A 27,762-nucleotide genomic window follows, 5' to 3' on the forward strand; every position below is an offset into this window, starting at 1 on the left:
TGCCTCCCACCCAGCCCGGACTCCTGCAGAAGCTGAGGCTGCTGCCCCTCCAAAACGCCCTTCTTGAGGCGCGGTGGCTTCCAGCTCTGCTCCAGGCGTGCGCAGCAGTTCATCTAACTTGTATCCTAAAGGTTCACCCCCGCTACCCGTCGCCCACGGAGCCACCCCTACCAGTAAGGACACGAGATGAAAAACCTCAAGGCAGGGCTGTAATGTCGTAAGGCTTTTTTGCTCCTTAACCCGCCGCCCCAAAGACGAGACTGCATTATTTTGATTCCCATGCCCCCCGTCCCCCCTTTTATTCCTGCACCTTCAGGTGACATTTTCCAGCTGTTCCCGCTGCCTGGACATTCACACCGCCTGGGATGCCGAGGCGGGAGCCCAGCCCTCACCGCTCGGGCCGGGGCCGGGGCTCCGGCGAGAAGCGCGCACGGAGACCCCCGGCACCCGCCGGGCCCCCAGCTGCCGCCCGCCTCCCCCGCTCGCCCGTCCGCCCCCCCGCCGCCCGCCGCCCTACGCCCGAGGCGCGGTACGGCCCACGGCGGCAGCTTCCCGGCGCGGCCGCCCGCCCCGCCCCGGCTGCGGGGGGGCTCGGCTCCGGCTCCGGCTCCGGCTCCGGCTCCCGGCGGCGGGGCGCGCTCTGCCCCCTCCCGGGAGGCGCTGCCGCCCTCCCGCCCCCGTGCCACCGGCGGCGGCCCCCCGCCCCGTGCCGGCGGGAGCGGGGCTCTCCCTCTCCCGATAAGCCCCTCCCGCTCCCCCCGCCTGGCTCTGGCTCAGCCCCAGCCCCAGCCCCAGCCCCCCCCAACGCGCTCCGCTTCCCGCTGCCGCCAGCGCCCGCGCCTGCTCCTGCTCCGGGAGGAAGCGAGGCGGCGGCGGCGGCCGGCCGAGCGGGACACGCCTTTCGTCCTCCCCGTCCCGGCCCCCCGGGCCCCGCCGCCCACCGCGGGCGCGGCGCGGCGCAGCGCAGCGCGGCCGCCGCGGCCCCGCCATGAGCCGGAGGTAGCGGCGGCGGCGCCTTCCGCAGCCGCCGCCGCCCGCCCCGCCGCGGCGGCGGCCGGGCCCGCGATGCCGAACCAGAAGGGCGGCAAGGGCAAGAAGAACAAGCGCGCCAACAGCAGCGGCGACGAGCAGGAGAACGGGGCGGCGGCGGGCGGCGGAGCCGCGGCGGCGGCGGGCGGCGGCGCCGCGGCGGGCGGCGGAGCCGGAGCGGCGGCGGCGGGCGGCGGCGGCGGGGCGGGCGGCGGAGCGGGCGGCGCGGCGGCCGCGGGCGGCGCGGCGCCCGGAGACGTCAAGAGCGGTGAGCGGCGGGCGGCGGGCCGGGCCCGCGGCCTCCCGCGGCCCGCGGTGGCGCAGGCGGCGGCCGGGGGCGTGTGGGCGGCGCGGGGGGGGCCGGCGGGGCGGGGGAGCGCCCGGCGAGAGGGGATGTGCGGGCGTGAGCCTGGCGGCGGGGGCGGCCGCCGGGCCGGGGCGGAGGGGGGCGGGCGCCGCCCGGGGCCCTGCGCGGCCGCCGCTGCCGCCGGGACCTCCCCGAAATGCGCGGCGGGGCGGGGGGCTGCTCGCCGGGGTGTCCCCGCCCGGTGACCCGCCGGAGGGCGGGGGCCTCCGCGGCGGCGGTGCTGAAAGCGGCGCGGGCGGCGGGAGCCTGCCTGCCCCGCAGCGCCCGGCGGCCGTAGCTGCGGGCAGGCGGGGGGGCCGCCCGGTCCGGGGCCAGAGCGCTTCCCCGGCGGCGGGCGGGAGCACAGCGCCCGCCGGCTCCGGCCGCGTCGGGGCTTACTGAGTGCTCAGTTGAAAAATCCCGACTTTATTTCAGCACAATTAAAAATGGAGTCCTACTTTTGGGTCCGTGTTATTTGTCGTTTTAGAGCAGTTGGGTTTGTCAGGGTAACACACTCACTTTTCATCAACCATTTTATGCTGCCTTTGGTCGGTGGGTGGGTTTTTGGTCAGAGCAGTTTTGGTAAGGTGTTTTCTTGCAGAAACTTGCATTGCTGTCCATGTTTGGAGATAGTCTTGCTGCAAAATCGTGTTTCAGGCTAAAACTAAAGGTAGGCTAGGGTTGTGTTACACTTTTTGCTAAGCCAGAAAACCCCCACGTCTTAGGTCTGCTGCTAGATTTACAAACTGCGGCGCAGACTCTTTACTCTTGACTTTTTTCCCGCTCCCAAGTTGGACTTCAGCTTTACTTCAGCTTTTCACTACTCTCCATGCTTTGGAAAAAGTGGGACCGTAGCTACAACTGGTTTTATACTTTGTGGCGGTCGTTTTGCCTGGCTGCTGTCAGCCAAAGGTAGTTCCAGGAATCTTACTTCGGTTTTCAAGATGTCTGATTCCTGTGTATTATTTAATGGAAACTTTTCCTTAGAAATATTAGCAATTAATTGCAAATCCCTTTAGCTCACAAGGCCTTTGCCAGGCTGCTTTTATAAGAGTATTACTTACTCCAGAGAATCATGGAGAATGCTTAGAATTTCCTTTCTTTTTTTTTTTTTACTATTTGTTCTAAGTGACTGAACAACGGGGGGGGGGGTGAAGAAAGATTAGCAGGAGTTAGAGTATGTCTAGAGCATTTTTATCATGACTTCAGTCCAGTGATGTAACGTGCACGACATCCGCTTTGCGGGTGGCCTCTCGTAGGTGACACTGTTGGCTTGTAGTTTTTGAGGCGAGGAGAAACAGTGTTTCCAAATTTTTTCACTCAAGCACAAGTGAAAGCAGAGGTGCGTTTCTGCTGTGGCTGGTTTGGTTGGGGATAACGAGGTGGTGCTCCTTGCTCAGATGGCACTGAAGGTGATGCCGGTGAAGACCGGTAGCAGTACAGCTTGCTAGCTGGACAGGTTGTCAGTCCTCTTCAGCTGTAGGACTGTGTGTCCCGGGTACCTTACATATCTTTCCTCTGTGCTGGCCAGCTTCCTCAGAAGTTGAGGCTGCCTTTCCGAGAGCTAACCTGAGATGCTCCTTTATTCTCTCTCTCCGTGCTTCCATATGACTTCAGTGGTCAGAAACATCCTTGACTGTCAAATCTCCCCTCCCCCCCCCTTTTTTTCTCCCTCACAACAGAGGTACAATGTTGGCTTTGTCATTTGCTGTAAGTGCCTGGTCAGCACACCTGATCTTTGCCTTGACCGGATCATTGCGTCTTTCATTTCAGATAATCATAAAGGCTGGAGGAGTAGATGTGGTTGCTAGCTTTATTTTACATCGGCTACTGCCCATCAGGTGATCCTGAGCTGGAAGTTTCGTAAATTGTATTCTCACTGATAAGTCCAAAGCTTTCAGCAGTTTTGGTTCAGGAGATGAAAGGAGAAACTGCTCCTGTTGTGCTACAGACCTGGGAATCCAGCTCTCATGTGCAAGGAAAAGATTAGATGATGATAATGGGTTCCCCCAAGTCTTCAAAACCGATGAATCTGAAATGAAGCTACGTAGTATAGCCAGGGCCTTGGAGGCAAGTATCCCATTACTAGACTCAAGACGTTTGTAGGAGGCTGTGCACGTACAGTTACTTGGTCACTAAGCAGTTTATGGAGGACGCAGCCTGCTGCAGTGACTTAATAGAGTTCTGCTGTACGCAGTCAACTCTCGATTATTCATGGGAGATTATCTGGGTTGCGGATTAAGCGTGCTGGGCGCAGGGAAGGTCTTCGCTGTGCTGCTTTTGGACCGTGCAGCTGCATGCTGTGACTCGTGCTGCCCAGGCTCGCCGGTCCTCTGGGTCCCTCGTCCCTGGGCTCACTCTTCTCTCCTGCATCGTCACTGTGTGTTGTTCTAGAGTAATTTGCATGTGTCTGGTATTATCGCTCTCCTACTCTGTCTTTACCTTGGAAAAGCAGTAGATCATGATAACATAACCTGTTTTCTTTCATTAATATGACAAGACAGAAGTATGCAGAGATGAAAGCAGGAGATTTAATAATTGCAAAATTAAGATTGTCTGTGCAAACCTTGGCTTTGCATCATAATGTCAGTATGACGGTCTAATTACACCATTCCATCAGGACCCTGCTTCATTCAGGGAAGGGGTAGTGGTTCAGATATTTTTTGGGAAGTCTTCACAGTTCGTTATGTGGTCCATGTATTGTTTCTGCCCCCCATCCACATGCCATAATGAAACAGAATTCTTAATTTCCTCTGGGCTTCTCTGTGCAGCTCTGACCGTGTAATACGGAACTGTTGTTATAGCACCCCTTTACAGTGGAAAGGTGTTGTTCCCTTTTACATTTTGACAAATTTAGTTTCCATCCCTGCACAATTTTCCCTCAAAGCATCAGTCAATTTTTGGCATCATGACTGAGAAACGTAGGCTGATTTTTCCCTGCCCCAAGAGGGCATCTGTTCCTGCTTTTTTTGGTGGTGTTTTAATGAGTGCATGTTCAGACCTCAAACTGTGATCGAAGGGTTCTAGACTCCCACGTGGGAATCGGGAAGGTGGAGAGCACAACCACCGACCAGATGTGATGGCTTTTCTCCATCTTGCACTGTAACTTTTCAGCAGGTATTGGGATGATGCCCACAAGGCGGATTCACGTTCTGTAGCTGTGCCTTCCTTTCCTATCTCTTCCATCAGACCCAGCAGGAATTCTGTATGTGATAGGTTAATCTTTCTTGACCAAAGTGCATCCATTTTCTGCATGGAATGAGGGACAGGTCATGGGTGGGGGTGATGGACTAATTTAGCAGTATCGCAGTGCACAGGGATACTGAAATGTGATGTCACGCAAAGCCTCATTTCTTAGATTCCCTGTCTTCAGAGTGGTTGAATGATATTCCTAATACATTTTTAGTTTTCTAGCTAATTTTCTGGGTTACTTTTCTTAACCAAACTGGAATATCTGAGCTGTCATTATGTAAAATTATACCAGCAGCTCCATGGGATTGTGCAGTTACCCCAGTGACTCCAGCCTTGTGGAATATCAGCGTTCCCAATGGCAATAGTTGGTTACCTTCATCTGCAGACATAAATGAGTGTGAGGGGGCAAGACATTTTGTGGATACTTTGCCCTGAGCAGCAGAAGAGGAAAATCCACAGGGTTTACTTCAGATCTGAGGGCTCTGAGTGGCAAATTCCTTCTCTGTTTCTGCCTTGTTGAGCCTGGGCTCTTTTACACCATCAGCTCCAGTCGTTTTATCCCTTTATCCTATAAACTTCTTGCTCTGGTCTCCACATACAGTTGTTTCTCACCCTAAAATTCTTTCTTCCATCCATTTTCTTTGCTTTGTTTCCATTCTTGGTCTCATTGTCCAGTAGACCCTAGTCCTCTTCCTCCTTTTGATGGTCGCTATCTTACCATCTTGCTGCTTGTCCCCTTGTCCTTGTCACTCTAGTCTCTCCAGTGTTGGTGCTATGAGGAGATGAGAGAAAAAGAGAAGCTGGCTCTCCTTACCTGTGCTTTTCCCCTTTAACATGGGGTTCATTATAGCCAGCTAAATTAAACTAAAAAAATATGGCATAGCTGTCTCTAAAACACCGTCTTATGGTATATTGGCCACCAGTTTTAAGGCCATACTTTTTCCCCTCTGGCATAGGTGAGCCCTTGAACTGCACAAGTGGCAGAGCTGGCGAGTTGGTGGGTTGTCAGGTGGAGTTGCCAGAGGTCAGATTTGTACAGGGCATTAGAGTCCTTCAGGAAAAAACAGGCTGAGGGGGAGCTGGTGGAGGTGGTTGCCGTAGGTCTCGCTGGAGCATGGTTTCCCAGGCGTGGAGTTCCTGCCGCAGCAGCCGAGGGGTTGTGCGAGCAGTGCCCACCGCGCTGGCCGGGCTCTGAACTTGTCTGTAGTTACCTGGGTTTAAAATGGCCACCTGTGCTTATGCACACTCTTCACCTGGGTTTCACAAGTTTCTAAGACTTTTATTTACTTTCAAATAAAAATGCTAATGTAGGACAAGTGTATGAAGAAGAAAACCAGTCAGAGCAACGGTGACTAACGTATTGAAAGCTGTGACTGGCCGGCAACTAAGATTTACAAAAAAAAAAAAGATTATATCCTGGAGGTGGGGTAGTTAAAGAGGGCCAGAAAATTTGTCAGTGCAATATTTAATTTAAAAATGTATTTTTAGAACATGAATTGCTGTAATATTTAACCGTGGATTAATATTTGCTGTCAAATGTTCTCTGCTGCATATAACATCCAGTTCCAGTTTGGCACTCGAGTGATGTTCAGTATTGGCACCTTCTTATTACTTAGGTTGAGGGAGTCCCATTGATATCAGTGAGACCACCTGGAAAATTAAGTTTCTATTCTGTTGCAGTGACTACAAAATTTAATACCTATTAATTTTCTAAAGGAAAACCATTTTGCTTCATAATTCCATTGAGTTCTTCTAACTGCAGAAATCAATTGAATGCAAATTTCACTGTCTCTATCAATGCAAATTGGGTTTGAAAGGACTTCCATGTTCGTTTTAGGATTTTTAAAACTATGCAATTACATGCTTTTGTGGCAAATGCAATTCATGTTCTGCAAATCTTTGCAAATGGAATCGTGTCTATGGTATTACTGAATAAAAGAAATACAGTCCTTTCATGCAAGCAAGTACACACCCATTTAATTTTTTTAACAGTTATTTGCTATCAAAATGCTTATCGGTGCCCTGACAGCATTCTGTGTTCATGTGATTAGTCATTTGCTCAAGTGTAGCGCTTGCATGAGTAAGGGTTAGGCCTGATGTTTGTTAGGTTTCATATGAGGAAATACGGTTTTTGAACTGATTGCTTTACTTAGTCTGTACTCATCCCGTATCTTCCTCCCAGTGATCTAACGAGTAGTGACAAAACGGTTTCTAGTCCTTGGAGACATTTGTAAGTTTTCTTCAGCCTCGCTTACAGCTTTGCATATTGAGACATCCTTTGATATTAAAGTACCGTGATGACTGGCAGATGTCCATCCTTCTCTGCTTTTCTTCCTGCAGCACAAGTGTGGGAAAAAAATAGAGGTAAACCTTGCATCCAGCTCAGGGTAAAATATTCCAGCTAATATTGAATGTGTCTAAATTACAACAGCATTAGTAGGGCATGGGCTTTCTTTAAACAGTTTTGATAGCAATTCAAATAATTTCAGAGGCACCTCTTGAAGCAGTAATCTAGTGACTGGAGTGGGTAATTCCGTTTTGAAAGCTTGTGGGATTTTGAGTAGAGCACTAGCATTTCCCGGTAGACTTCAGTGACATTTATCTTGAGAGCATTCACTATAACCTTTATCTCTTTCTCTCTGTCTCTCCTGCAATGGTAGAGTCTATCAGTCCTCCTTCCAGGGCTTGAGAGGGATATTGCTGTTGTTCCTGTCTTGAATGCCTGCTGGGAGAGGAGGTGGCTTCAATGAGAGCCTGGCTATTGACTCTGCCTGGCACGCCCTGTCTCCACTTCTGTGCTACCGATGCCCATTCTGGGAGCAGCGTACAGTCGAGGTCTCTGTGTACTGCACGGATGCCAAAGATGGCACACGGGCAGGGCTGGGAGCCAGCACAGCATCAGGAGGGAGATGTCTAGTGGAACCGACAGCTATCAGGCGCTGCTGTCTTGCAGAGATGCTAGGTACTGCAGCTAGGGTGACTGCATCTCCCATTTCCCGCTGAGTTTCTACCAGCTTCTTCAGCCTTTAGCATGGGAAATAAAAATCCTCTCTGGCCTATTGAAACTTGGGAAGGATAGACCAATGACACAAACATCCCTAGACTTGAAATGAAAAGAGGTGCTGATACGCCTTGATTCAACCTTTTCTCCTTTTTCTCTTCCCTTCTTGTGCTTTTGGACTGCATCTGGTGGCTAGCTGGCTCTGAATCGGGGCAAGTTCAGCCTGCGGTGTTTACATCTGTGCTTGGTATTAGGGCATCTATTGCTTTCCACAGTTATCTCTTTATTCGCAGCATGAGTTGGAATTTGCCACTGAAAACTTGCTAGGGCAGGTGCTTTAGAGTCTGCTTTAGTTACTAGGATGTCTGTTTCTTGAGGCACCAGGGTTAGTTTTCTGTAACATTTCAAGGTATTAAAAGCTATTGGAAAGCTACAGCGAGAGAATTTAATGGTGGAAATGCTTTTCTGTGAGGATGATTCATGTGTGGACAAAGCAATAGTCAAGGTTCAAAACACATTAATGTCCACCAGTCTTGAGATAGTCACTAATCTCTGCATTCACCATGATAGTACCAGAAAAATCCACCCGCAGAGTTGTTCTCTGTGTTTGGCCAACAGGTATTAAATGGAAAGAAGTTGGCTAGGTTGGCTAGATGATAACTGTACAGATTATGGTGACTTCTACAAGACCGTGTGAATTCTCATGATGGGTTTCAGCGGCGTAGGCAGTTGGTCCAGCTTGGAGCACAGATGGCTGTATAAGCAAACTGCAAAACTACTGTGCACATGTAAGTGCCTGTCCTCCGTAGTTTGTACAGTTTTGCTCTTGACTTTCTGACTGACTTTGGTGAGGTGATGGCTGAGCTGGGAGTGGGTGCTTGAGTGAGAGCCACAGATAATTGACTTTGTATCGTGTGCTAATTGCTGATTTCATAAACAGGCACTAACTCTGACTGTGCTATAAGTTAGAAGGTGTTAACGTATGACTTAAGCCTTCGTGATTTCCATGGCATCTTCCCGCTGCTGTGTAGTTGCTAGACCTTTCTCTTTTTTTTTTTTTTTCATGAAGAGACTCCCTTAGAGGCCAAGCATGAAGTCAGTGTAAGTGAAGTGCATGGAGATGGTTCTAGCACCTTCTGAGCCCTCCAGGAGTCCCATCATCTGAATTTCCAGGTGAACCAGAGTTTAGTAGCTCCAAATTATCTGAAATATTTTCTAGGGGATGGTGATCGCTTCATGTGGCTACTCACCTAATAGAACTAGTGACATCTTGCACATGGGGTAAGCGTGCCAAGTAGAGCCAGGCTGCTTACAGCTTTGTTCTCTTTAAGTCACTTCTGAGAGTTAATATTGACTGCAGCTACTTGGTCCTTGAGGGTAGGACTGAGCTCCAGATTGGCACGCAAGTGTCAATATATAGGTGCTTCCATGTGGAAAGCTATCAGCCAGACTCCATTGCGATGAGGGGTTGTCTGGAGGCAGCGGCTCTCCAAGGGTCATTCAGGTGGATCTGCGCTGGGTGTCACGCCAGCACGAGCTCTCTGTCCATTGCTCACTGAAGATGGACTGCTGGCGTTGGATTCTCTTTCCAAGAATGTAAGAGGGAGTCTAGTGACACAGAAGAAAGCCTGTGTTTTAGGCAGCTTACCAGGTACTGCTGTCTTGTTTTTTCCCCTCCCTCCCAGAGAATGACTGGAAACTTTCATCTTGATCAGTCTGCGAAGATTGCTTAAGAAGTGTTGGAGAGACATCAGTCATCATCAGTGAGTGTTATCAATATAAGCCATGAGCCAAGCTGTTTTGAAAGACTTCTCTTACTGTTTGTCAGCTGTTGTTTGTTGTTGTTGCTGCACTGAAGATTCAAGCCTGCCTTTTGGATCCACTTGTGAAATATTTTTTCCCGTTGTATTCTTCCTGCTGCATTCAGAGTCTTAGGAAGGTGACTGATCATTTCTGTATTGCTGTATTATCTGTGCTGTTTAACCAGTTATGCATGTGGCAATACCATTTTGTCACGTCTTGGTAATCTTTTGAATATTAGATTGTATTCCAAGGTTCACCAAAGCAAACACATTGGACAATTAATACAAGTTTTGTGTTCAGTCTGTTTTGTTATTGTGGTGGTGGTTTATTTTCTACAGCTGTATTACAGTGTTAGCACGGTAATATTGTATGACTTCAATTAAAATAAAGCTATGCTGATGACAGAGAAAATTCAGAAGATTCATGCAGATGGTTGGAAGGGAGTAGCCTTCCCCAGAAATGGCTCAGCTCTGGTTCAAGCTGGCAGAGTGAACAATTCCTGGCTGTGTAGGGTTGTGAAGGGAGCACTGTTCATGGGAAAGCGGTGGTAGAGGTTAAAGTGCTTGATTTGCAAAGTACATGTCTCGCAGGTACCCTTCTGGCCTGAGTAATGTGCTGGCAAGTAAAGTGTCCTTGGCATAGATGATGAGATGCTAGAGTAACGGTAGACCAAAGCAAGCCATAGTGAGTGTCTTGCAGCCAATCCAGTGTCAAGACCTTACCTTTTTTTTGGTAATTTCTTTTTCCAGATTCATAACATCCTACTGTTGCCTGACAGTTGTTTCAAGACGACAGTAGGGCTGCCTCTTCCAACAGCCGCCGCGCTTCTCTCTCCTCTGCCCCCAGCCTCACATGTTTAACACCTCCCTTGAGCTTTACCAGCGATCGCAAGTCTGTGCGGTGAGCTGAAACCTATGCTGACGAGTACAGGAAATAATTAACTGTTTCTGTCCACTGACTGAAAAACTCTGGTGCTTAACACAATGGATAATGTGGGAATGTGGGGGGGAAGAGCGAGTTTTGCTTTAGGCGTCTGCATTGAGGACTTGGAACAAATGAGAGCAGTCACGAAACTGAAGCCGTGGAGTCATTGCATTTGGCTTGCTGGGTGCATCTTTGGTTTTATGATGGGTGTGTAAACAGAAGTAAACAACATTCTCCTCCATTTACTTCACCAGAGGGAAGATCCTCAGGCAGCCGTTGTTCTGCTGCTTTCATTTGAGTCGTAAAACGTGAAGGGTGGTCTTCATAGACCCTCTTTCTTTTTTATTAAAATGTAGAAACCGGTTAATGTGGTTTTTTTGTTGAAGGAGATTTATCTCAACTGTCTGTTTCTATTTCTGGCTTTTACTGATGTTTATAAACCTGAATGGAAAAACTGAGAAAAAGCCAAACACCCAAACCAGCTTCCTTGCAGTCTTCCGTCATGTTCTCATTTTTGAAAGAAAACTTAATTTTGTGGTAGTTCTGTCGAACATAAGACATAACCTTGTTTAAACAATGAGCTATCTTTCCTCAAATGTACATTTGTTTGGACTATACTATGTTATTTCTGTTTTAGAGGACAGTTATGTGCTGCCCCTTGCAACTATTTTCAGAATTACTGATCAAAATTACTACAGTGGAATATGAGAAAACATTTATTTTTCATGTGGAAACATAACTTCTAGAAAGAAGCAGCAGGCAATTGTAGTTGCAACTTGGCAGCCTGTCTGTTACAGCCATGCACTTGTGTCTAAACGTTGAAGCCGTTCTGCTACGCAAAACTGCACGCTCTGTTGTTTTGTTCTCTTAGGCTGTGCAAACCATCTTGAAACTGAGAAGTAAAATAGAGGTACTTTTATGGTTGTGTAGGCATACTTTCAGAAGGGTCTGCTGGGAGAATGGATGCTACTCTGATACCTGGTAATCTTTCATTTTTCCTGAAGTTCAGTTTCATGACTTTGGAAACCAGAAATCTGTTGAGCTATTAGCTACTTGGAAGCAAATTATATTTAGGTGACAAACCAGCTTGGGGCTGCAGGTGTGGATGGGCAGTTTGGCCATGGGAATTTATATTTAATCTCCTTTATTGTCTCCCTTGACAGTAATCGTTGTACTGTTATCATAAAACATTAAGACGATGATTCTAGCTCTGACTTTTTGAAGAATAATCTCAAAATGCATTTCTAATTAATGGGAGATAGAAGGGCTTGATAGCAAGAATTTTTAAAGTTTTGTAATTCTGTAATAAGTGCTTTATCTTGTTTATAAAATGATGATTAAATAACCCAGAGCACTTTCAAGGGTGTGAATTGATGGGAAGAGCTCTTCACATTTGCTAATGTGGCTCCCATACTAAGTGATCTGAATGCTGTCTCTTTTGCTCCTAAGGCATATCTGTTGCTGTGAACTGGGGAAGTTGCACAAAAATTGCTTTTTTTTCTGTTTCTCATTTGTTCTTTATGTAGGAACATGTGGCATGATTATGTTTGGCAGGAGACATGAATGGAGAGAAGTCTGCAAGGGATGTTCAGTCCTGCACAGTCTGTTTTGTACAGATAGACCTGCTGGAATTTGAAATATTAGGCAGAACGAAATGTTGGCTTGAGGTTTCTATATGCTTTTCAAGTAGTGAAGTTTTCTGCTTTCTTAAATACGGCAATACTACAGAAGCAGTAGAACTTTCTGCTAAGACAGCTTTCGTTAGCCGTGCTGGGCTCTTCAGTTTCTGTTGTGGAAATACTGCAGCGGTTTTATCAAGGCCTTCTCCAAATCAGCAGACTTCATAATAACAAACCTGTATCAGTGAAAGCAGGAGCTCTGACTAGCATGGCATTAACCTTGCTGTGGAGCATGGCGACATGGCAGAGACCTGTTGGTTTTCTAGTATTTCCTGTGCTACTACAGTGACAATTGTGAAATGTCAGGTGAGTTCCCAGAAGAGGTGAGTAGGGCCCAGCTTCTCCTCTTAGCAATGATGTTTTCCAAAGCGATCTCAGTGCCACCATTTAAAAATTCAGTGGAGTCTTTTGCGTGGGGGAAGGCTCTTGTTCCCTCTGTTGCTTTATTCTAGCTGCTCTAGACCTGCTTTTGCTACGGTGATTGTGTGACCAGCCAATTCACATTGAGTAGATAGAAGATCAGATGAGGGAACGTCTGAAAACTTTGTAGTCATCTAGTTAACTTAAATGTTGAAAAAGATGTGGCTGTCTAAAACGTGAAACTTTTTCTTGCTCATAGTTATGCTGTGTGGGAAGTTCCTCAGGTAATCTGGCATCTGTAAGTTCTCAAGGAGAAGCTGGAGAAGATCCCATTCCACAGTCCTTCCATTGACCAGCCAGGGAAAAGGGGAAAAATTCTGTTGAAAGTCACCTTTACAACAGCTTCTAGACACCCAGTACATGATCATAATCAAATAATTGTGGACATGTTCTGTGGAATACATGGGCTGTGGTGTTTTTTTCTGTATTTCAGCCACTTATTTTATTAATTTCATTTTTTGTCCACATAATGAAGAGGCTGTAAACTTCTCAGGGGGCTAGAGATCATATGTTTTTGCATCCAAAACCAAAAACATGTTCAAAGGCTAATCAAGGAAACACTTTTCTTTTTTAGTCAGTTAACTATGCCAGTATGGATGAACAAGTGTGAAGTCTTTATTCGAAAGTGGAGATCTCTAGACTTGTCTGTATAGTAACTTTCTTGGCTGTCAGCTATAATTATACCTGTGACTGTTAGAACATTTACACTCCGAAACACAGGGGGAGCATGAGTGGATTTTTGGCATGTTCTTTCTTCCTGCCTCCTGGCAGTGGTGGAAAGCAATATGTACCGAAATAGATGAATACAGGAAATGCATAAGTGAGAACTGTTCATATTGGTACCTCCGGTATCTTGCTGCACATCTGACTTCTGATGATTTGCCTTTCATGGTTTCGGTTTAACTGGCTTCTCTGGGATAAATTTCTTAAGGATGCTGTAATTGCAGACTATGCTTTCAGACCCTAAATGTAATGAAGGAATGGCTGACAACGAAGAAAAACTTTGCAGAGATCCTTGGTGTGGCATAGTGTGATTTGAATCGAAGTCTGGGAGAATGAGTGGGAGAACTCTCTGAACTGGTAAACCGACAGATTTTATTTCAGTGCCGATAAGTTATCATTCACTTTTGCTCTTGGCCAGCGATGTTATACTCAATAACACACAGTAAAAAATGTGGAGAAAAATTAGCCATTGGTAGCCAATAAAATTCATGCTTCTCAAAGACATCTCAAAACCTGCATGTTCTTAGTGGACTTTTCAGAGACCTGAGACAACTAGTAAGAATATAAGTGTCACACGTATAGAAGGAACTTCCAAAGAGTCCTGAGGGAATGCCTCACTTACCTCTGTTCTCTCCAATTCGGTAATTTGTCTTTAACGACTGAACAAGTCCATGTTTTGAAATGAAATAGTCTTTTTTTTTTTTTTTCTTTAAGAGAATGTTTTCGGCAATGTGCCTTGATTGCAGTTTATAGTCTAGTCCCCGAAGGAAAGGTACTGCAGAAAATTCTCCTTGCAACTGTGCCACTTCTGGCATTAGAAACGAAGGCAGACAAAGGAGGTGAAGGATGTGGCATCTTCTGGGGAACAGCTTGGGAAAATTCTCTCGTACTCTTTGTGCCTGTCTCTTCTGGGTAAATAAGTCTTAAGAGCTACTGTGATCTTGAATTTACTGAAGGTAACCTTGAAGAGTTTGTTTGTTTGTTTGTTTATAGCCTTTTAACAACAACTTGTTGGGAAGGGGCAAAACCGCTAGTATGGCAAAGATTGGTTGTTGTAAAGCATCTGGTTTGTGTATTGCTGCTCTAGGACAGATGATGATGGGTAGTGTGTCTATTACTGAAAGTCTGAGTAGCAGTGAACGTAACGGCATAAAACCTATCATCCCACTGCAAATTATGTTGTATTATTTGTGGTAGCAGTGACAAGAAGGGGATTAAAAGCAATGCAACCGAGTGCTGGTTTTTCCCCTGCTGATCAGATAGAAATTTGAAGTCCTAAGGAAAAAAACCTGGATCACGGCAGCGTCTCTCCACGAGGCTCGGTGTACCTCTTTTGCAAGTCCAGGAGCTCTGGCTGAGACTGGGGAACTGCAGGGAGCCGTTTGCTCTGTTTCGCACGGGGTGAGACAGCACTTGACCGTGGAAGACCCTGAAGAAGCCTGCTAGTATTTGAATGCAGAGATACAGAGGTTGAAAGGCAGGCTGCCAGCCCTGTTGCAGCAGTATTTTTTGGTGAAGTGGAGGAAGTAGGAAGTCAGAAATACAGAGGAGAAATATTTGTAATACTTGACTAAGCATCTAAAAACTTCACAATTAGAAACTCTTAAGATCCAGTAGAAACTTCAACTGAAAATTTCCTGTCCTTTCTGTGCCTCCCAGCTGCAAGTGAGCCACCAGAAATGGGAGTAGTTTGTAGTCTGTGGTACTTTGGTGAGGGAGGGGAAGATGACATTGGTCCATGAATGAATATTTTTTGTAGAACATTTTTATGTAGAAGCTGATATTGTTGCAGGGAGCGAATTGAAATAAACTGTTCTTTGCTCAAGGATATAGCAAAGGCTGCTACTTTGCTGATAAAAGACCACATGGCATTTGGTTTTTTAACCTGTCTGTGTTGCAGAACTATTTGGTCTGTGAAATTTAGCTGTCCAGTAGGTCAGTGGTGATGGTGGTATAGTCTGTATTGGCCTGAGCAATACAATGAAGGCCCTCCTTTCTGCAGTAGGAACATAAGCTGTTAGTCTTACTTTCAAAATCCCCTGCTTCCTCCTTGCCTCCCTAGCTGTTGTCTCTTGCTCAGTCCCAAAGAAAAGATCAGTTCTGCCTCTCCCTGTGATTGCAAAGCCAGGCTGTATTGCCTACTTGTTTTTCAAACAAGCATCTCTGTGTGTTCTCCCCATGTTGCCTCTCAGGCTTCAAAGCAACCCTCCAGAAACATCCACAAAGCTTTCTCCTTACTTCTTAAAGCCTTTGCAACGGTATCCAGAAGCCCTTGAGGAGGGCCAATGCTTCTGAGGTGCTTTGGCTTTAAATATTAAACAAACTGTAATGTAATTTTGTTTCCTTATTCCTTCTTTTCCGTATCTCCTTTCACATACTTAATTTTTTTTGGCAAAGACTGCTTTTTGCCCTGAGCCAGAGCTAGTGCTTGTGGGGCCCTTTGATAATACAGATCGTGAATAAGAGCTCATGTGCGTATTTGGTGTTTAAAGAAGTATTGCAGTAAGTGGGCCATTAAGTTATTAATGTATCTGTTTTACCTTCCACAGAAGCCCCTTGTGCTACTCCACTGATCTGTAGCTTTGGAAGGCCGGTGGACCTGGAGAAGGATGACTACCAGAAGGTTATATGCAACAACGAGCATTGTCCGTACAGCACGTGGATGCACCTTCAGTGCTTCTACGAGTGGGAAAGCAGCATTCTCGTCCAGTTCAATTGCATTGGCAGAGCCAGGAGCTGGAACGAAAAGCAGTGTCGCCAAAACATGTGGACAAAGAAGGGATATGACCTGGCTTTTCGCTTTTGCTCCTGTCGGTGTGGGCAGGGTCATTTAAAGAAGGACACTGACTGGTACCAGGTGAAGCGAATGCAGGATGATAAGAAGAAGAAATCAGTATTGGAGAAGAGCACGGGAAGGTCGATGGCAGAGTCAGCAGAAGAGGCCAAAAAGGGCAGACCGGCCAACAAGCCGCAGAAAGGCTTGAGTCATGACCTCCAGCGAAGGCACTCGATGGACAGGCAGAACTCCCAGGAGAAGGGCGTCATGGGCGGCAGCTACGCCGTTCGTTCGCCTTGTGTCTCCCCCGGCCAGTCCCCACCTACCGGCTACTCTATTCTTGCCCCCACGCATTTCAGCGGCCCTCGTTCCTCGCGATACTTAGGAGAGTTTTTGAAGAACGCCATTCACCTGGAGCCCCATAAGAAGAACATGGCCAGTGGGGGCATGTTCAGGAACGCGCATTTTGATTACGGGGCGGCTGGCTTGCAAGCACATAGATCAGGACACTTCGATGCCCCTGTGCAGTTTTTGAGAAGGCTCGATCTATCTGAGCTGCTTACTCACATCCCCAGGCATAAATTGAATACTTTCCATGTGCGGATGGAAGACGATGCCCAGGTGGGCCAAGGGGAGGACCTTCGGAAGTTTATCCTTGCTGCTCTTAGTGCCAGCCACAGGAACGTTGTAAACTGTGCGCTATGCCACAGGGCGCTGCCAGTGTTTGAACAGTTTCCGCTGGTGGACGGGACCCTGTTCCTTAGCCCATCGAGACACGATGAGATTGAATATGATGTTCCCTGTCACCTTCAAGGTACAGGTTGTCTGTCAGTCATGCTAGGCTTCGTTAAATGATGGAACTGCCTTCTGTGCCCTGCCTCCCCCATTTTAGATTTTCATCCCGATTCTGCATTTTTAAGCAGTTCCGTAAAGCTTGAAGTCACGTCCAGATTATCACGTGGATCAGATTGAAACACTTAGGAAGGAATTACAAGGAGCAAAGGCCATGTAGAAAGATCTATGCCTTGTGTTTGGGTTTACAACTAAGAGATTTCTCATCTGGTTTCTAGGTAGACCACGGGAAGGTTTTCCAGCCACGCTGTTCTGCAGCGTGTGTGTGCTGATTTATCTGTTGTGAGCTTAACTCCAAGATATACATCAACCTTTTAAACAACCTTTTAAATTTAAGCATGCTGTGCTGCAGCGTGGGTGAAAGTTGTATTTGTACCTCTGGTGAGATGAGATGCCTCTCATCTGCTTTCAGACTAGAGAATATCAGTTTTGTTTTATAGCAAACTTCTTTTTTTAATGTGGAAAGGACTATAGTCTGGCATGGTAACACCGGCCTGGTAACACCTATGGTAACACCGGCCTGGAGAGGTTGGACTTAGTAAAAATAAGCTTTTAATACGGTGGGTTGAAGCAGCAAGGGTGTAGTGGGGGATTTAGACTTACTTCCAAACTCCCAGACTGCATTCTGATCATGTCCCAGCTCTAAGCTGAGTTGAGACCAAGGCGTGTATTATTTTTCTCCTCCTAGAGAAACAAAGAGATGTGGGCTAGGATGAGCTTCAGCTCTTCCTGAAAGCTGTGTCCCAAACTAAGTGATGAGGGTGGTACATGGCACAACACGCCTGTCCTGCAGCCTGCTGGCAGCCAGCATGGCTAAAATAAGTCAGAGGAAGTAGTTTTAGTTTGGTGTTCAAAAACATAGAATTATATGTTGAAAAGTGTGTTGGGAAAGCATTAACGAGAGGTATTTTAACATTGAAATTTCTCTCCTTTCAATAAAATTTGTTATATCCCATGCATGGTCATAATACGTGTTATGTAACGTTACTTTGCTCAACAACATTGTATTTTTTTTCCTTTCCTTAAATCACTGTGCACTAAGTCACTAAACTGTATTCATGCTAACATTATTGTTTCTGTCTTGCCTAATATACTTTAAGGAGAAAAAGTGATAGGCAAATATACAAGCTAAAAAAGCTCCGGCATAAGCAGAATATAAGTGTCTGAGATAACAGTGCTTATTTGCTTTGGTGTGGAGACATGCACAATGTGCTTCTGATTTTATCAGTACTAATAGCTGGTTTAGTAATAGTGAAACTCGTCACTTGTTAACGTTTGCCACTAAGAATGAAACTCTGCGGAATGTTTTTTTTTTTTAATTAATTGCTTCTTACCCATTGGATGGTACATCTGAAAAACTTGCTCAGACAAGATGCTGTGGATAATTAATTGTTAAAATTTTTACCTCCTTGTCCTGGGTAAAATGGTTTATTATCAGAAGTATGCTTTGAAATTAAATTAAGCTTGCAAGGTGCTGTTCCAGGGTGTTATTTTCTCTTCAGTACAGAAAATCACTTCTTTTATTTCAGGCATATTTAAGATATCAGGTGCCTCATCTCCTATATAACAAGGATCCTGAAAATTAAGCGGTGGGGGAATGCAGTATTTTAAAGTGCGGGAACAGTGCAGAACTTCAGATGGGGAAAATTATTTTATCTTCCTGCACAACACTACTGTGCGTGGAATTATTTGAACATCTCCAATCCTGAGTGTTCGCTTTAGGAACAGAGTTTATTATATTTGCACTTTAGTCTCATCACATCACATTTTCTAGAGCCAAACACACCGATGTGGAATAACTCAGTTTTTTGCAGCTCATACTAGCAAGTTTATTTTGTATATATATTTTAAGAAGAATCTGGTTTTTCTTCTCATTTTTCTAAAATAGTTGTCTTAAAAAACAAAACAAGTTAAAAACCAAACCATTAATTTTGAAAGTGTCTGGTATGGACTAATCATAAATTGTTAATATTTTATTCCCTCTTATCTAGAGTAGGTAAAAGATATATGTGTTCATTAAATTACAGGTTGTGATGTGTTCAGTACTTTGATGCTAAAGAGCACAAAGTGCAATCCAAAATAAATACATATTATATGCAGTCGTGTTTTGTAGCTAATCTGTAACTGCACTACTTCTTAGCTTTCTTTTATATAGCAGTGCAAAATATGGTATGTTACAGAACTAGTACTCTGTGTCAGCCCACTTCTAATAGCCAACTATTAAACTACAAATCGATTAAATCACTACAAGCTGGGCATAATCTAGATGCCAGATCTTTATAATTTGTGTAGGGCTTTTTGTTTTGTGTGAAATTTGCATCATGGATTTTGCATTGGTGAGTTTAGTCACATTTATGTAGAGAAGATATTTCATTTTCAATTCTGAACCGCTTGATTTTTATGGAATTCAGTGTAACTCAGGTTTTGAAAGTCATTGTGCATACAGAGCCTAAGGTCACGATAGAGCTTGATAGATTCATAGTTCTGAATGGCATGTTAAAGTCTGTGTATGTGTAATATATGATGTTTTTAAATATACTTACTGTTAACGAACGGTCAGGAAAAAGTACATGAAAGAAAATAGCTCTTCTGGCTGTTGCTTTTTTCCATGAGGAATATTAGGTCGTTAGTTCCTTCTTTGCTGGAAGATTTTGGCAAGTTGTTAAATGAATCTGTACCCAGCTTGCTAATAAGCTTCAACACTTCTCCACTTTTTCTGTCAGGTGGGGATGAAGCTAGGGCACAATCCTGGATTTGGAAACACTGCAGCTGATCATATAGCTTAACCTGACATCTGTTCATGGAGCTTCAGCAACTCCTTTTATAAAATATTTTGCTAAGGTCTACCAGCAAATGGAGGAAGGGAGGGTGGGCAGGGTGATGACTAATTCCTGAGTTTTGCATCCATGGAAAATAGCTTCAGGCAAGCCCTATGTATTTCCCATAGAGAAACATTTTTTACTTTATCATTCACCCTTTAAAAAAAAAAAATTAATAAGGTGTGATTTGTAATAAGGGCAGATAACACATTGCAGGAAATGTCTGTTTTAATCTTCTGTTCTAGTCTCCTTAAGAAGTGTGTTTCCTGTCCACAGGAAGGCTTATGCACCTCTATGCTGTTTGTGTAGACTGCTTAGAAGGGGTTCACAAAATTATCTGCATTAAGTGCAAGTCCCGATGGGATGGAAGCTGGCATCAGCTGGGAACTATGTATACCTACGATATTCTGGCAGCATCTCCCTGTTGTCAGGTTAGTACCGTGCGTAAATAAGACTTAGAAGGTGAATTTCCACCTGATGATAAGTAAAGCCAAGGTTTGTGTTTCTCTTCTCCCTTCCCTTCTTCCATCCTTCTTTTCCAGGCTGTACCTATGAGTGCAATACAAGAAAGCTGACTGAGTCCCTGTCCCTTTGTCTTAACTTCTGAGGCACAAAGGCCTAAAGCTAGACAAAAGCCAATGCAATGGTCAGTGGTTAATACTTAGGTTTTTAAATAAAGCCCCTTTAAATGCATTCGCAATTAAGTCTGATGCTTAGGATGATCACTAGCAAGTATGTTTGGCATCAGATATAATTCCAGTAGTATTTTAATAACAATTGCACATTTTTAGCAGATGTTTCATGTATTCAAGTTTCTTTTAGTTGCTCGTATTGTGGTTTATCATAAGATAATTGTAGCAAAGAGGCCGAGGGAACGGTCTAAAGAGTCTTTGTGCTTGGAGATTACCCAGCTCTCCTTAATCTTTGCTGTGACTGACTGATGATGGTACTCACCACAGCCTGAAACAGCTTAGTTTTCATTAAATGCTCACCTAATCTATACCTTGGGTGAGAGAGATCCAAGGCCCGGGGTTACTCCACAGTAGACGTGTGCCTGAGGCAGCAGGGTGGTCAGCATCTGAGAGAATTGTCCCTGTGATGGGCAGAGCACTTTTGTTGTGTAGGTAGGGGTAGGCAGCCCTGGAAAAAGCATTTGTCTGCGAATGGCTTAGTAGTCCTCTTGGGATGCTCAGGAGCGGGCTGTTGCCTTCGGACACGCAGGTTTTGTTACTGGGTGAGGACAGGAGCCTCACATAGACGCATTCATTTGAAGTACGATCACTTCATGGTATTGTGTGTGCTTAAGAGCAATCTAAAATATAGTTTTGTCAATATGTGAAATGCCGTTTTATTTTAAATTTAACATATATACCAAAATGCGTTGCTCAAAAGACAAGTGGAGTTGCTGCTACTGGATAAAATTACATTGATAACAGTAATAACTAAAGACAGAGATATTACCTCCAAATTTAGTGCCTCTCGAGTTGTAACTTTTTTTTAAAAATAGGGACTTTTAAAGATAAAACACTGATGCTGACTTGCTAGCTCTGTAAAAGCCAAGAAATTTAAATCTGAATTGCTTCTGTTGAATGTACAAGACAAGAATTAAGGTCTCATTATACAAGAGCCTTAATTATATGATTAATGGACAGTGTGACAGTACATGGTAAGTAATAGAACTGACTATGAAACCATTAGCTGCAGTGACTGTGATTGCCAGATAATATGCATTATTGTTTCACCGTGATTGTTACAGATGATTCTGTGCATACAGAGGAATGACATTTAAATATGGTATATAATTTAACTCTGAATTGCCTTGCTAATTTCTATTTTGAATAATTTCATACCTTATTTCAAAATATTTAATTCCACATCACAAATGTGCATGTAGGATAATGAAGTGCAGCCACTGTCAGGTTACTAGCAGCTAGCTGATGTGCTGGACAGTAGCAAGGGCAAAAACAATGCTTTGGTTAAGAAAATCATACAAATCCATGCCCTAGTAGATTGTATTTCTTAGAATTTCTGCTTTTCAAGCAGAGCAGATGGCTGTGGAGCTTGGTGGTTTGTTTCTTTCTGAGTCTTGTCTCAACAGTAATAGTACTTTAATAATTTCTTCCTCTCCTCATCCCAGGAAAATTCCTTAAATCAAGATTGCCATAGAAAATAATTTTTTGTTCTTTTCAGTGAAGAGCTGAAGCTTTCATTAGCACATTGAGCTGCGAGGTTAAGCTATGATGCAGCTCAGACCCTCGCTGCTCATTTGCCACCTTTACTCTTAAACTCCTTTACGGTCTCAAATCTCTTCTGCTTCTCTTGAGTGTTTCAAACGGCCTGCTGAGCTTTCACACCACCTGTTGCTTTCTTTACATCAAATGGGCTGGGTTTCTCAGCTAGATTTCTTCTGAAGACTTACTTTTTTTTGCTACTGCTGAACATTAATAGCTCTGTCTATCCTCACCCTTGACCTTTAATTATTTCTCATATCCACCCCGTTAATGTTGGTCCTTTCTCAGTTGGATTTTGTAGAATAGTTTGTGTGCTTGAAGTGATGTTTAGTTTGTATAACCTGATTTGTATTATAAATGTTCAAGTAGATACCTGAAGTGATGCAATACCGTGCCATACTGATAAAGCAGATCGAGTTATACATTTGTTAAGCCAAAAGATTTAAATGCTGATATATTTCATAGACAGATCGTGTTCAAACATCAGCCTAAACGGTTGAATTGCATGGTACAAATGTGAAATTTCTCTCTTCACTTCAGGGCTTCATTAATGATTTATTGAGACAGCACTTCTTGTGTTGGGGATTGAGGAATTGGTTCAGAGATTAGTCAACACAAAACAATCGCCTGTGTATATAAACTTTGAAATTCTCTACCTCCTGTCAGTCAGAGTGGGAGGTAGCTTACTCTCCCGAATTTGGTGGTGGTATTTCAGATGAAAAACATGGTGTATGCCTGCGAGTTACCAGTCTGGGTGAGGAATGTCCTTACCAGCAGATCCTATTACGGCCAGTTTCCTGACTTACCCCTCTCCGGCTGGGCAGGGTAGGGCAGGGCAGGGCAGGGCAGGGCAGGGGGCTGCGTGCGGTGCTCTCTTTTTCAGAGGCAAGAAGCGGAGGCGAGTTTGGTTATTTCAAAAGGGTTTTTTTGTTTGTTTCTTTGTTTTTTACAGGCTCGACTGAACTGTAAGCACTGTGGGAAGCCAGTAATAGATGTACGGATTGGCATGCAGTATTTCTCTGAATACAGCAACGTCCAGCAGTGTCCTCACTGTGGAAATCTAGACTACCACTTCGTGAAGCCATTTTCTTCGTTTAAAGTTTTGGAGGCTTATTGACGAAAGCTTTGCTTTAGTAATAGCTATTTTATGGATATTTCAACTTTATTACATATCTTTTTATAGGATTCATTCTGTGATGAAATTTAATTTCTTTTCTAACTGAAAGAGCAGCTTCTTTGTCTGTGTACATATTAATATGTATATATACATGTTGTTAAAACCAGAATCCTCCTGACAAGATCTCTGTGAAGGTTGGAGGCAAGCCAATTTAATGGCCTTTGAATATATCCCGAGTGTGGGGTAAAGTTCAGCTAAAAATGATTTGGTTTTATTTTTTTTGTATCATTGTAATACAGTTTATAGGAAGGGCATAGGGAGACATAGAGGACAGAGAAATATGTCCGGTTGGAAAGTGGCTAATTGTGTAGGGTTGTCGTCCCTCCAGCTTGGTGGAAATGGGAAATCCTTGGAAAGAAACCGTCCTGTTACTGTTGAATGCATTCAGCCTTTCGCGTTGGTTCCCACGGGCGCAGGAGCTGGCCCCGCGCTGCCAGTCGCCTCAGCAGGCTTTCTTTCAGATTTCCCGAGACGGGGTAAACTAAGGTATTGTGACAAGTGAATGTAAATGTATGCCAGAAAATGCAGTCTTGAAATGAATTATTTTTTTGGCATAGCGTCTTCCTGCTGTGTGCGTTTGACGTGCGTTGCCCTCACTGACGGACCGTACGGCAATAGTGCTGCTTCCACCGGGGCTGTCGGTGCCCAGCTGGGTCATCTGTTCGTACCAAAACAAGCTGGAGATCTTAAAATGCTTTGCCTAAAGGTGTTTCTTCACAGACGTTTTAGGGAAGGAACAGGCTGAGCTGAATGGGGATGCGTTTGTACGTGTCTGCTGGGGCTGAGGCTTTGCTGTCTGCCGCGCACTGGTGTGACTGGTGTGGAAGGAGGGCCATGAAGTGGGATCTGGGCCGTCAGACCTGTAAGAGCTGAGAGGTACCGAGTACGAAACATGGCATTGCTTTTTAAAACAATTAATTGCTGCACCTTTGTCTTTCAAAATTGCATTAAGGCCAGGTTCTAAAAGCTTGGAGACTTTTTAAGAAAGCAAACTTAGCGTATTTACTTTCTACATGCCTCTGTGCTGTACATAATAGACTATGCATTAGGCAGTGAATTTGTATCAGAGGGCTTGGCCCTGTAGACTCTGCAGTTGTTGTTTCTTGGTTCCCATTTCTCCCTTCCTTAAATAAAATTTTTAAAATAGATCATTAATCTTTTGCTTGGTTTCTCAAGCCAATTGAGGTTTAGGGGAGGGTTTTGGGTGTTTTTTTTGCTTTTCTCCATAGTGTATTTATGGAGTGTTTGTCCACTCCAGAGGTGTGGGTTTTGTTTCTGTTTATGAGGTGGGACTATTTTTTGTTTCTTCTGAAGTTGTTTGGTTTTCCCAAATTAGAATCTTTTTAAAGAGTGTATCTGTTGAAATCATGATCTTGAAAATGGCCCTGATACTCTGCCACCCTGGGAAAGAAGACAAAAAAGTCAGAAGCCAAAAAAGTGTTTCATATGCTGGACTGAGAATTATGCTTTCTGCTAAGAAATTCATGTGCACATAAAATTCAAACTGAATATCCATGTTTCTTTGTGCATAAAAATGCCAAGTTCACAGTTTTATTTCCTGGCTCTCTTTGCTGCAGAATTAGCTCCTTTTAGCATTAGCCATTCTTCTAGTAATACTTGAGCTGCACAGAGGACTTGCGTTGCCACAGATCACTTACTGCTAACTTGATTGGTAATGTCCTTAGAAGCCAGCCAGCTCATGTTAATGGTTTTCACATCTGGACTGTCTATCTCGTACAGTTACACTGGTGATCCGCTGCTGGTCTGAACAACGATGTTAGCAGGCTGTGGTAGCCTTCATCACTGGTGCTCCCCTCCTTCTGTCCTCACTCCTGTGCTTGGTTTTGGGTCTGGAGCACATCCTTGGGGTTTTGTACAGTTGTTCCCTGTTTGTGACAGTTTTGGGAAAACCTGTTTCATTTTTAAGGAGAATTATGAGAAGGACTCTGGGGGACTTCTAACTCTGTCCTGGTGTGGCTACCACAAACCAAGTAACACCGAGCCCAGTTGCAGTGGGACCAGCACTGTAACCATTGCCCATAGGAGCAGGAGCTGGTCCAGGCACACCTGGGCTGGAAGAAGGTGTCTAGCAGATAAAACCTGGTTAGCTGTGCAGGGTAGACAGACAACAATCAAGTTATAATTTGAATTAACTCCTCAGGGAGGATGGGCCCTTCAGGTTTGATGGTGCGTTGAGCAACCTGATGGAGTTAGGGTAGCTAACAAGGTTTGGAGTTGCATTGCCTGGCAGAACCAGACCAGATAGACAATGGCTAGACTGTTCGAGCGGCCTGAAATCACACGGCAAAGACAAAGCTCCTGTAATGAGAAAAATTAAAGGATGCATCTGTAACTGTAGTCTTTGGTCTTGAGTGCTAGTCAGTCATGCCATGAGTCTAGGATGTTGATTCCCACATAGGCTACATGGTGTTATGTACCCACTTTTTCATGCATTTGGCGAGGGGAGGTGTCACTGTACAACGCACGTGCTAGAGGAGAAGTGGGATCTGGAGTCTTTCTAAATACTTGTTCATTTGCTTTCCTTAGAGTAGCTTAATTTTTAATTCTGTTCTTTAAGTGTTTAGATGCCTCTCCAGACATGTCTGTATGACAATCGAGAATGAGTAGACATGGAAAAAGGGAATTTGGCCAGCTTTAAAAACACAAGCATATGAAAGGTTGTACAGTATATTCAAGTCAAAACCAAGAATGCAACAGACTGAGAAAATGGGAAGGGGAAGGCATATTTAAAGTCTTAAGAGTGACAAGGAGTTACAAATCTATCCAAGAAAACAATTTAGTTTTCTATCAGCTTTTCCTTTTAATTCTGCTGTTAAGTGAGTCTTACCTACTGCTTGAGGAAATGCCTATTTTCTTGCAAAACACATCTCTCAACTGGAGGCTAACAGCACATGTGGCACTGTAAAAATTGTCCTTGATGGAAACCAGCTGAGTTACAGTTGAACTTTCACTCTGAACTTTCACTCCAAAGTAAATTGTCCCTAATGTGTAGAGAATGCTTTCCCTACTTCTTGCTGGTACTGCAAACTGGTCTTGGGTTCCTGCAAAATGCAGTAATTTTTGTAATGTGCATCAGATTCCAGTCAAGCAGTCAGGCCCACCCTTTGGCCATGAGAGTTTCAGCTAGCTTTTGCATAAGTACAAAGGCAGAGGTAACTTCTTTGGGACCTAATGGCTACTTCAGAGTTTAAACTAGACCGCGGTTGGTTTGCTGTCCATCTTGACGAGCACTGAAAGTAGTCCTGAGCTTTTAAATGTGTCAAAAGGGAAATGATTTCCCTAGCTAGGGAGCTGCTTGCTTTGCTTGTTTGGCTAAAGTTTACTCTTCCTTACCTTTCATTTTTCTGATGCTGTGTGTTCTTTTAAATCTGGCCTGTGGTCAGATTAAATTGTGCCTGAAATATGTTTTGTAAAGGAGAATACAGTCCTCTGGATTTGGAGATTCATTCTACTCTTCTTAAGTGCACGATACTCCTTGTGATAGTAATAGGAGTTGCATGTGCAAATGCTTTTCTTTCCGGTAGTTAAAGCTGTTTTCCATAGGAGAGGCTTGCATTTAGATAGACTTCATATTTTGGATGTGTAAAAATTAATTCATCCATCAGTAGGATGTTTAAAAGTAAATTTTGATAACTGTAACTAACACAATGGACATCTTTTACATGCTGATGTGTAATTTGACATCTACCAAGGTGATCAGCCTGTAATTCTTGTTCTGTCTAATGCTGCAGAGTCATTAAAACTACAGTGTTCTATAGCCAGCCCATAGACTATTCTATAGTCTGTTTGCATTAACATCTCCAGTAGTGAGCAGTGTATTCATAATGAATTTAGTTGGGAAAATAGGGAATATTCCTACAAGTGAGGCATCTAACCCAATTTATTTCTTTTTTCTCCCCCCCCCCCCCCCGTACGCTTCATTTTGCTGTACCAGGTAACCGAGGACAAATATGTTGTTGTAAGGCCACTGGTGAGAAAGCCCCTCAAAAATATACTTGTCCATAAAGGTTTCTTGTTGAGACATTCTTGGATTGCACTTTTGCAGATGGAAGAATATGTACATAGCAAATGAATGTTGATGAAATTAAAATAATTGGTTATGATATCATTTGCGTGTGTTGTTAGAGAATATTTTGTTGTGACTTCTCTGTATTAAAAAGTAATAAATACCAGACAGCTAACGGTGTGGGTTCTTCTTTCTCCCTTCTTCTCTTGACTAGTTTCTTACACCTGCTCTTTATAGAGAGACTTACTCTAGTCACCTTAAGTATTAAAGGGCACAGTGAAAACAGGTTTTCAGTGTCAATTAAAACGAAGCTTTGGTGTTGTCATTTTGAAGACTGCTATACTAAAAGAGGGCGTGGGGTGTGACGTGTCGCCTTGCAAAAGAGAAGTCCTGTTCACTTTGTTGACATTGGAAATGCTCCTCCTGCAGCGTAGCGGGTCCTGCGGGAGCCATTTCGGCAACGCCCGGGTGCTGCACTGGCTGTTGCCAGTGGGGATGAATAGAGGATAGAGTGCTGAATCCTTCACTTCTGGTTGAGTCTGTTAATGGAAATATGCCCTCTGGTGCCTAAGAAATATCAGAAGGGCTTCTGTAGGGGAGGATGCAGTACGGTAGCACTAGGCAAAAGAGTTTCCCGTGTTACAACTGAACACTTCATCTCTGAAACCCCGTGGCAGGGCAGGGAGCCTCAAATCCTTGCGTCCTGCATAAGGTTTTCAGCAGTCTGACTAATCAGCTAATCATGCATTTTAGCAAACCTTGC

The 27,762-nt window shown here is 44.6% G+C and overlaps 1 protein-coding gene across 1 annotated transcript; it reads left to right on the forward strand.

Moving 5' to 3' along the window:
* The first annotated feature begins 602 nt into the window (after positions 1-602).
* HECA (hdc homolog, cell cycle regulator) lies at positions 603-27,181 on the forward strand. Its single transcript, XM_072855974.1, has 4 exons — positions 603-1,297; positions 15,667-16,707; positions 19,841-19,995; positions 22,748-27,181. Exons 1-4 carry the CDS (start codon positions 1,066-1,068, stop codon positions 22,910-22,912), a joined length of 1,593 nt encoding a protein of 530 aa, XP_072712075.1. The 5' UTR covers positions 603-1,065; the 3' UTR covers positions 22,913-27,181.
* The last annotated feature ends 581 nt before the right edge of the window (positions 27,182-27,762 follow it).

Source organism: Ciconia boyciana, chromosome 3 (genome assembly GCF_034638445.1).
Source record: "Ciconia boyciana chromosome 3, ASM3463844v1, whole genome shotgun sequence".
In the NCBI taxonomy this organism is placed as follows: Eukaryota; Metazoa; Chordata; class Aves; order Ciconiiformes; family Ciconiidae; genus Ciconia; species Ciconia boyciana.

What these genes read in the sequence shown, in the direction of transcription:
- HECA (XM_072855974.1), top strand. Translation starts at nt 1,066, where the DNA reads ATGCCGAACCAGAAGGGCGGCAAGGGCAAGAAGAACAAGCGCGCCAAC. An exon ending in GCCCGGAGACGTCAAGAGCG is followed by an intron (nt 1,298 to 15,666) that starts GTGAGCGGCGGG and finishes TACCTTCCACAG; the next exon opens with AAGCCCCTTGTGCTACTCCA. An exon ending in CAGCATCTCCCTGTTGTCAG is followed by an intron (nt 19,996 to 22,747) that starts GTTAGTACCGTG and finishes TGTTTTTTACAG; the next exon opens with GCTCGACTGAACTGTAAGCA.